The sequence below is a fragment of the Antrostomus carolinensis genome, unplaced genomic scaffold (assembly GCF_000700745.2).
Source record: "Antrostomus carolinensis isolate BGI_N321 unplaced genomic scaffold, ASM70074v2 scaffold17019, whole genome shotgun sequence".
In the NCBI taxonomy this organism is placed as follows: domain Eukaryota; kingdom Metazoa; phylum Chordata; class Aves; order Caprimulgiformes; family Caprimulgidae; genus Antrostomus; species Antrostomus carolinensis.
This window is the reverse complement of record NW_010336576.1, coordinates 1-10936: the sequence shown is the minus strand read 5'-3', so window position 1 is coordinate 10936 and position 10936 is coordinate 1. Positions and strand designations below refer to the sequence as shown.

The window sequence follows — 10936 nt, the reverse complement described above, 5'->3', positions numbered from 1 at the left end:
GCGGAGGGGCTGCTCGGGCTAGGGCGGGCACGGGGGGGAGCGAGGACCCTGCCCTTCCCCTGCCTCGTTATCTTCTGCTGCCATTTCAGCGCAGCTCTTGTGGATAAGGACTCTAAGGTTCTTAAAATTATGCTTGAGAATATTTAGCCCTATGTGATCTTGTGGTGTGGCAACATAGACTAGTCCAGCAACGGCTCCACAGGTAATCAGAGGGCATTACAATTATTTTGGTAGACGATCTTTCAAGAAAACGCAACTGTGCAATTAACATGAGCCATTACCACTGACAGGATGATATGCCCAGCTCTGTAGGGCTTACCTGACCTTTCTGAACATGACAGAAGAAAACATTGAAGATTTTTTTCCTGAAACGCTACAATAATAGTTATAGAATCATAGAATGGTTTGGGTTGGAAGGGACCTTAAAGATCATCTAGTTCCAACATGGCCAAAATTAGGTTACTCGTGAATAGGCCTCATACAGAGCATTTTTCCTTTATTAAAGTTTTCCTTCCTGTTTCTTCATTGGAAACTTTCACCCAAAATACAAATTAAAGCCATCGGTTTAATTTGAAGTACAGTAACAGTGAAATACCCAAGATAAAATTCTGTTTTGGGTGTACCAACTCCTTTATATTAATAGATTACTTGTTGACATCTCTGTCAAATCTTGCAACTTGGTATTTCTTATTCTGAAGTGCTGTTAATCACATCAACATCATATAAATATATAAAAAGCGGAAATAAGCAAAGCAGTGAATCAACATGTAAGTTAAATAAGCTACATATTGACTGCAGAGTAATTTATTGGTGCCATACCTACCACCAGACAAATGAAGCTTTTCCACATTGCTTGTTCTGTGTATATGGGAGGTCCCACAGAGCACAAGAGAGAAAAAAATCATTTTTATAAAATTTTTTAATAAAATTAAAATTTTATAGTTTCTAACAGCATAATATAGAGCCTTGGACCTTCCAAGCTTTTTTTTTTTTATTAACTACTGCATTCAGGTTATAACTGGAATAGTGGATTGAGCAGAACCACAGAACCGTAGTGTTCTTCCCAACTACGTTTTTAAAAATAAACGAAATGCCCACTTGTGATTTTCAGAAGCAGTGTTCATCCATTGCTGGTCATATACCAAAGATAAAAAATTAGTAACCCAAGTCATGGAAGACTGGTAAAGTCTTAACCAACATACAAAGTTTGGACTAGCATTACCTGAACTAGGCCACATCTGTTACATCCAAACCCACACACAGGCAACACAGGGTCTGCCCCCAGTACTGACTTTGGAACCACGTCAGGTCCTTCCCCCTGGGAGCCTGCAGCCACCACTGAGGAGCCATCAGCGAGCATCAGTTCTGCTGCTGCAACCGCAGAGAAGGATGCAGCCTTGTATTTTGGTGTTGAATACACACATGGAGAGCATCAGCAGGGGTATGACTGCCTACAGCAGGAACCACTTACAGTTCTGGGCTGCATCTCAAGGGAGTTACAGGGGGACAAACTCATGCCCAGGAAGTGAAAATGGTTGGCAAGAGAAAGCACATACGAGGACAGACTGAAAGGGAACGTGACAGAAACGTGCAAAGATCACACATGTTGAGAAGCTTCGTGATGTTTCTACTCTTGGAGAACTGATAGTCACAAGAGGAAAAAATTTCCTTTAGAAAAGTACAACTTAACCCATAAAACTTACCATGTATCGATTACTAAGCACAATTAAAACCGTCTGCATGTTTATTATCAGGTATTCTATAATTAATCCACTGCAGACTTCTTGAAACTTGCAGTAGTAATTCTAGGCTACAAGAGACTTGAACAGAGCCCTGCTGTACTAAACTGACACTTATAAGTCTTTTAAAGATAGTGATTTAGGAGAAAAGGGTATTAAATTTATGCACTATGTCAACTTTTTTTTTTAACGTGTATGATACAAGCCTTTTGTATTTAACACAAATTGTGGCTGTGCCTAACATTTCTGTGTGAAGAAATTATTTTGGAGAGGAAAATACAAATGTTTGAGCTGTGTAACTAGAACAGCACTCTCAAGTACTGCAAGAATACAGCTACATTCAAAACACCACACTGAAATAACTGAAGATAAGGATTTGCTTTAGATGTTTATTAATCCAAGGAGATCTTCCATAATAGAAAAAACAGAGGCTTTAAATTTCCCAGCTCTTCCCTTAGAGTTGCATTATCCTTGAAAATGGAATGGATAAGTGCAAGTTCTATGAGGAAGATAAATTTTAAATTTGTCATAAGTGTATCACTGAAATTGATATATTGCATCACAAAATGCACTATCACCACCACCAACAATGCAAAATTGTTTTGCAATTTATATAAATACATTTCTTGGAGCAAAGGAAAGCAAAGTTCTAGATCCATTCTTAAAAAAAGATGCTCCTTGCTAACCAGTCTAGCAACACATAAAAGCACCCCTGAAGTAAGACTGCATTCTTCACACCAAGATAAAATTCTTCCCTTGACTTGTGACTTGAAAAATATAACTGATCCAGAAATGACAACGGCACTAAAAATCGATGATTTTCTCCTCATTTTTTTCCATCTGCTTTGTATGTAGAGCCTTCTCACTGCTGCTCTGTTGTATCTTCTGCTGAGAGGCAAAAGCATCTCATATGTCCTAGAAGGGTCTCTCATATTTTTTTGGGATGTGTAACGAGAGAAGCAGACACCCAACAAGCAGATATTCAGAAATGATTTATGTCGAACTGGACATTTTTCAAGGTCAGGGAGTGCACAGGGAAAGGCATGCTGTAATTATGTCTGTCACCTTTTTCTACAAAAATAAAACCTTGTCTAGAGATAATCTTGAGGGCAGAGCACACCTGCACGTGCTCGTGAGTTACACGCTTACAAAAAAAAAAAAAAACCAGTTCTGCTACACATACTTGGCCAGTCAGCTAAAGATTCAGAAGTACTACCACGGTTCTCGTACCACCACTACAATGGATACTCCAGTTCAAGGATTCTTTTGTTAGGCTTTTTCACATCAGGTGCCATATCCATCCTTTTAAGTCCACAATTTCCTTTTAAAGTATCCCTTTGGTATTCGGCTAGGGCAACACGGTACTACAGTCCTGGCTCAGTCTGTCACACTGGCGTTCTGTGCGCAGGGAACTGTATTTGCCACAGAAAGGCAGACCAGAGAGGGGTGACTGGAAAAGCCCATTCCACTGGCCCAGAGAAGCACCAGCAGTTGTGCAACAAATGGAAAGCAGAGCGTGGTGCTGGTCAGCTCGTCCAGAAAACCCCAAACCATGAATTCCTGCTACTCTGCTGATGCAAAAAAACACACCACACAAACCAATTTTCTGAAGACTGCATTTTGAGTATCATAATATATATATGTGCATTTCATTTTTACAGATATAAACTCAGTTTATTTTTAACCTGTATTTAAATTTTGGAGGCTTACATTAAATTAAGGTAGCTTGTTTAATATCAATTGTAACAGCAGGTGACATTTTTATATAAAAACAGCCAAAAGAAAAAAAAACAAACAAACATTTGATTTAAAAGACCTGACACCAATGATCTCAAGGCAAGATCAAAAACCTATGGATTTTTGCTTTTAGAAAAGAAAAAGGGGGCATTTAAGCCAACCCATTCACAGCATCTCCCTGCTGGCTTCTTCATACAGTGGTTTTGATAGTGGTCCCAGAGGGAACTGTATTTTGCCTCTTCTAGCTAAAATACTAGTTACTATAGCAACTTTGAAGGAAGAAAATTGTGGCTTCAAAAATGAAAGATTGGCAAAACTTCAAATACACTGTCTGGATCAGGCAGACAACAGCACACACTAATGCTGGGAGTGCAAAAAGAGGGGGAATTAAATGCAAGAGTAGTGCACCTGCACTACCACGTGCTGGAAAAAGAATATTTTGCAAAATTAGGGAAGAAAAATTGCATTCATAGATCATAGCCCAGATTAGTCAAATTAAATTGTTGTGTTTTTAATAGATTGCATATATAGATGTTTCATCCACACAATTCAATCGACTCTTAAGAGCAGAACTTCACATCTTATTTACCTGCTTTAGAGAAGATAACTTTTTCCTCAGTGCTTACAGTACACACTTGTATCCGAATTTCACCTTGTACACTGAGATCTTTAAGAAAAACAAAGGACACAGAGGGTGTTGCTATTTTTTTTTTAGCAGCAATGGAATATCACTAACCCCTTTTTACATAACCGAATTCAAGTTACAACCAGAGGTGACTGTGCCACAAAGTCACCAGGTACAAAACTGCTAGTTCATTTTAAATTAATAACTTGAAATTATTTTCCCCAATACATCCCTTATTTTTTATTTTTGTTTTTTATAAACAGCAAACATTTTGCTATTTTTGTACATAGGCTAGCAGGCTTGTTTCAATATGAAAGTGCTAATTCATTTACAGATTTATCAGTTATGTAGTGCTACATTAAGTGTCCAATATTCTACATATGAACAATCTTGATAAATGGAAATGATGAAGATTAAGTAAGGCTATCTGATTACCTTATCTTATTTACATTAAAAGAATAGACACCCAATAGGAAGGGAGAAAAGGGAAATAAATTGGGCAAATACTCATACCGCCACAGGTGTAAAAATTGTCTGCCTTCTAGCTTGTCCTGTAAATGAGACATTTTAAATAGTCCTGCAGCCCATGCCTATTTTTTTCCTCAGAAAAAGAAAAGCTGCCTTCATGACATCCCCTCTTGATTTCCGATTTCCAAAGTGTGTCATTTGAAGCTTTAAATTCAGATTCTTCCTATCTTCAAAAAAAAAAAAAAAAAAACCTCTGGTTTGCTTTCCAGTATTAGGTTGCATGATCAGGTCCCACTTCTGGGGCTTTTGTCCAATCTATTTATCAATTAGTTTAGAGTGAGTTGTGGATAACATGAACCAGTTCTGGAACCACTATTGGGAGGAACACAAGCTCTTCACTACAATCACACAGTAGCAGGAAAAGTGATAATTCAATTCATTCCTGGGGCAGGGCCTCCAAAATTAAATGAAGTTGGCACAACTGGAGCATTGAATTTGTATCCTCCATGCTTTTCAATCATTTTGGATTCTAAAACAAAACAAAGGACACAGAAGGAAGATATATTAGTGCATGTGTAGGGGAGAAGACAGATTAATATTTAGTGCCGAGTCTCTCAGAGGTACAAAGTTTAACCTGGGGTTACCCAAGAAAGTAATCAGCACCCACAAAATGGAAATGTGTCAGGCCCCAAGCAACAGATGGACTTATTTATTTTAATTTCTCAATATTGCTATAAGCTATGCTTAAATTAATGTATATTTTCAGAAGTCCACACATTAGCTTTTGGACGTATGTAATTTTCACATTTCAGAAATAGGACCTGAATGAATGCTGGACTTCTGAATTGCTAACAGGCACCCAATTCTTTCTGATTAATATTAATAGACATTTCAGTCAAATCAGTAACAGAAGACGTGTATAAAAAAAAAGCAGTACACAGATATCAGCTAAATTTTCTGTGTTCCTGTCTCAGTTCAACAATATAAGCAGAAATAGCCACTGAAGCACCAGAAACAGACTTTTTAGTATACACACATTTCTCCCCCACAACCAAGCAGATGATTTTGAGTTTAAGTTACTAGACCATATAATACAATTCGGAGAGAAAACTACAAAGTTTATCACTTTTCATTTTCAACCAAACTTTAAAATCTCTAGGCATCTGAGGTCCACGTATCCATAACTATAACTAACAGCGATAGTGAAGCTGTCTGGTTTTAGTAGCTACATATTCTGTCCTTTGAAGATTACTGTAGGACTGGTTTTTACAAGCTCTAACACATGGACAACTGAAAATTTGGTTGGTGAAGCACAGACAGAAATGTGTATTTCTATCTACCTTTACTACAATCTTAATAATGCAGAAGGTGATTTATATTCTTCCCAGCTCAAGATAACAACACTTATTAATGTCTTATTTCCAGTCTAAGTGCTTTCTGCTACCTCAAAATAGTTGCAATCTCTCTCTGGAAATACAGGACAGCTATCCAGAGGATCTGCATTTTGTCTCTGTTTCTTTGGAAACAGGACAGAAAAATGTTGCCATGACTGGTGGAGAACATGACCTGGGAAGCATTGCTTTGCTCCCTCTCAGCTCCACAGTGCACAGAAGACAAATCTCTTAGCTTATGGAAGTTCTTCTTAGCTATATTAATGAGATAATTATATTCCAGATTCTCCTAACAGGATGTCCCCATGTGTGACAGGCAGCCTAAATGGTGTATCAGTGTGCTCTGATAGTAGACAAGAGTTTCCTGTTGCTTAAGTTAAACATCAAAATCTGAACCTAACTTGCTCTATGAATAAGCAGCTAAAAAAAATTCTTTTTCATAAAATGCACAAGTAGTATATAATCTCATCAGTATGATTTCCAGTGCTTGACAGGGGTCACAGTGAAAGTGTATTTTATAACCATTAAAAGCAGACCATTCTGGACACTTAAAAGCTTTGTGAGGTAATTTATGCTGTTTTCTAACAAAAACTACTTATAAAGTATGTATTCTTACTACCAATCTCTTTATTGAAAGATTTCTGATTTCTGTTTTAAAATATCCTGTAGTAATTGCTCAGTAAGATGCAGAATATGAGACTGGACTGGTCACTCAAAATTCAGCCTTGACTTTAGAGAGTGATAGATACTGGCTTACTCTCAAACACCGGGGAAAACTGGGAAAAGAAAAAAAAACCCTGAAGATCTGCTGACTTCCTGTATTTTTAAATCTGTATTATCTGTATTGAAGACTAACAATCTAAAACGTTTAATAGGCTTAATAATGTAGCTTTACAGATGGATACTACTTCCATAATTTAGTATTTTCCCCCCCATAGAATCATTGTCTATCCCAGCTGGACTAGGTCACATCAGGAAATAATCTGTCAGCCACTTAATGTGTTTCTTACTATACCTAGAGCTCATCCACCTTCAGGTAATCAAATAAACTGTTTACAAATCCAAGCAATTATGGCAAATATGCTTCTACTTACTTGGCCACTTCATTAAGATGTCCCTATCATTCCTTACACCTGTGGTATGCCATGCAATTTGTGCATTGAGGCTATGTGACCTGATAATCTTACTGATTTCAACCATCTCTGGAGTGTAAAACAACCCTGCTTTGATGAAGACATTATCAGGCTTGAATTACAGGCGTTTTCTGTATTATGCTTCTTGAGCATGTAAACAGCTTTCAAACAGTGAAAGAAGCAATTAATGGTAAAAAGGGGGAAAAATACCATGTGCTGCCCGCCTCTGATCTGCCAGAGTTGCTATGTCCTGCAATTGTTTTCTTTGTTCTTCATTAAGACCCTGTGTCAAAGCTTGGTACCACACAGGGTTACGATTCTGAATTGCTGCAAGAGAAAGAAAACATAAGCAAAAGGAAACTGTTCATTAAAATGTTCTGTAACTCAAAGCTTACTAATTCACCACCATTTTAATCAGAACAGTAGTCTGTTAGGGCTACATAATTCAAGACATTTAAAAACACCAATACAACCTCTGACCTCTTTCCTCCCACATCAATTAATTCAAGCATCTCCCCTTGCTCTCAAAGTTTAATGTTGGCTTCCCCTTTCCAAAGAAAGAACTTGTTCAAAGCACATATTGGAAAGCCTATTTGGAAGCTTTCAACACATTCTAGTTTACAATGGTATACACTAAAATTAAGTTAAAATATAACTTGTTGGCCAGGAAAGGAAATAAGAGTTACTTACTCTGAAAAATTGTTTTAAATATCTGATATTCATCAATAGGGTTGTCTTCATCATCAATAATTGTGGAGTAGCCTTCCAAAGCAGTCTCTTCAGCATCATCTTCTTCCCAGTCTTCATCATCCCCATCTTCACCTGCCTGTTTTGCTAGAATTTCTAGATATTCTTGACCATCTTCATCAATGTCATCTTCATCACTCCCCAATTCCTCTGAGTTAAATATCACACACACAAAACATTTATCTCAATAATAACAACTCTTTAGGTAGACGGCTGATTATACAAAACAGGCAGTGGAAATGTTAACAGTACAGTGCAGCCTAGAAAGGAGGAAGCTCATTTAACTCCTCTCCTAGTGCCATGGTCTTCCCCCCAAGACACTCTTCCCTCACTTACACCAACTATGTACGTGGAAAATTTTACTGTCACAAAAACGTATACAGAAAAAAAATATATGTACAGATAGTTTGGAACAGCACTTGATAAAACTTTAAGCAAGGCAATATTTGTGCTCCAAAGAAAGTCTGTAATAATTTGATGAAAACACTTTTAAAGGCACATTCAAGAGGGCTGTTGAAAAGAATGCTTGAGAAATACAAAATGTAAATAGTATGAATTATGTATAATGGCAATAGTATGGAGAGTCCAAAACTCAACAGCACAGACCAAAAAGAAACTGGGCTTTAAGTAAATAGATGAAAACCAACAGATATTCCTTGGAGTGTGGAAAACTGTTCCAAACAATCACTCACAAAGACACCAGGCTGATGATGGAAAGATAAAAATAGGGTACAAAACTGAAAAACTCAAGCAGAGCTACAGGGAAAAGTGGAAGAAAGAAGTATGGGGAAGTTGTAGGTAATTTTGAAATTCATATAAAGAAGATGGCAAAAGATGTGAAAGTTTGTGAAATGACTGCATGAAGAAGCAAATCCATAAAGGCTGATGAAGTTGAGATTACATTTGTCTGTGGGTGGGGGGGAATCACAAGAACTGTCATTTTCAATACACAGCTAAACACTAGCAGCTCACGGGACAGTTTGTAATACAGAGTCCAAACTGTACAATGGATTAGGAGGATTCCTGCAAACTCCTTCTACTGACTCTTCCACCCCGCACTCAAATGGGAAACACACCCCAGTAATAATTCCTTTCAGCAATGACAGCATCCACATACAAAAGCTTCAAAGAGACTCAGCCTAGGAAGTTAGTTTTTAAGAGGGACTAGAAAGTAAGTCAGATATACTTGAAAGTCATTAGATGATGTCCGGTGTTCTACCCCTTACTAGATTTTTGGAATTAGAGAACTCTGAAGAATTCCACAGAAGAACTCAGAATCTCCATCAGAAAAAAATGAAAAATAGTAAGTCACAGCAATGTTCCAGTTTCCATACCTGTTTCCTCATCTTCTTCAGCTTCATCATCATCATCGCTGTCATTTTCATGCTCTGCATGACAGGCATATGCTCTTTTCAATCCATTAAATAAAAGGATAAAAGCTGGCAGGATCTGGCCAGCAACTTGATTTAAAACCTGTGGTATTTGCTCCAGATCAATAAGAGCACACAAACCAAGCACACACATCTTTCTATCATGAAGTCTGCAAAACAAGAGTAAAAACGTTGCAAAATTTGTTAGGATTTACAAGCAGGTAATACAGAAGTGTATCACAGAGAATAATCTTCAAAATTAGAAACACTTACCCCAAGAAACAGTCTACATCATTAAGCCACTGTGTTATGAAGTGATTAGTGACAGGCTCCACATTATTGGGAAAACGAAGATTTTCCAATGTATTTAATAGTAAATGAGGATTGTAATACAAAGCAGCTATGGCAACCTGGAGGCACATTGTTCGCAGTTCACTTGTTTTCACTTCTCTGGTCAATCTTTCTAACGCAGCTTCCACAAATAATGGTATGCACTGAAGAGTGAGAACCGTTACAAATTTAATGATCAGAAATAAATTTTTTAGTTCTGCATTCACACTAAAGTAGAGAAATGGCATAAAAAACCAGTCTGGCACATAAATACAGAAGGCATAAAATGGGAATAATTTTTAATTGCCAGCAGAAGTCATATACAAAGATGAAATGAAAGATGCCACTCAAAAAAATTAAAAATTGCTAGAGAAGATTTTCTTTCAAATAAATTAAAAATTCAAGTTTCCACAGACCATATCCACAAGTATTAAAAGCATGCAAAAAATGTTTAAACAGTTATTATACAGTGCTTGTCACGTACACTGTGGAAGCACACAAATTCATGTATTAAAAGCATGCAAAAAATGTTTAAACAGCTATTATACAGAAGCACACAAATTCATCTCTCGAATTCCAACTTCCATATGTCCCTAGTTCCTCTACAACATTAATTTGGATTCTAGGAAGTTCATTGTTCTTTATTACAAGGCTATTAACTTGACAGATTGAATAATTTTCGTGAAATATTCACTAGAACTTCAAACATAATTAATCAACTTTTAGAACCAAGATGCTCCTAAACCAGTACTCTATATTATAGATTCAAGAACACTCTTGAGTTTTGTGGTGTCCTAAATTCTGCAGACAAAGCGTGCAATAACTATCCCTGCAGTGCTGTTAGCTGGGTAACAGTGAAGTAGAAGACAGGATTATTAGTCACACTACACAAGCTTCTCGGAATGGAACTCATGCTAATACATAATCAATTCATATTTGAGAATAAAATACTTTTTAAAATATTAGTTTTAGCAACCAAAGTTGTTACCAACCTGATCAATGCCACGACCTTTACACTGAAGAATAATTACTTCTAACAGCTTTGCTGCATGACATTCTGCATCCTCTCCAGCAACTCCTGTAAGGACCTGAAAAATAACAATTACTGTTGATGATATCTCTTCAAAAAGTATTTTCTATATCCTGCTTTGCTTTGAAAAGCCGATATGAATTTACCCACTCCAGTGCAATGCTAACAAACATCCATCAGTGAAGCAGCCAAATCTAGAGCAATGGCTCAGTACCACAACTAGAGACTTGAAACGTTGCTGAATGTGGGCAAAACTAATCACCATGTACAAATACTCAATAACTCTATGGACACAGAGCTTACAACAGTAACTACGTAAGCATCAGCTGCCATTTTCCAAAATTCATTTATTTCCATTCAAAACCC

At 37.1% G+C, this 10936-nt stretch overlaps 1 protein-coding gene across 1 annotated transcript; it reads right to left on the bottom strand.

The window, feature by feature from the left end:
• Positions 1-3341: 3341 nt before the first annotated feature.
• On the bottom strand, positions 3342-10628 carry LOC104530358 (importin-7-like; the record flags this gene model as incomplete). The annotated part of the gene is made up of 6 exons (XM_010174916.1): positions 3342-5098; positions 7304-7420; positions 7784-7990; positions 9175-9380; positions 9484-9704; positions 10533-10628. Coding segments are annotated over 6 exons (945 nt in total), but the record flags the coding sequence as incomplete, so codon positions are not given.
• Positions 10629-10936: the final 308 nt, after the last annotated feature.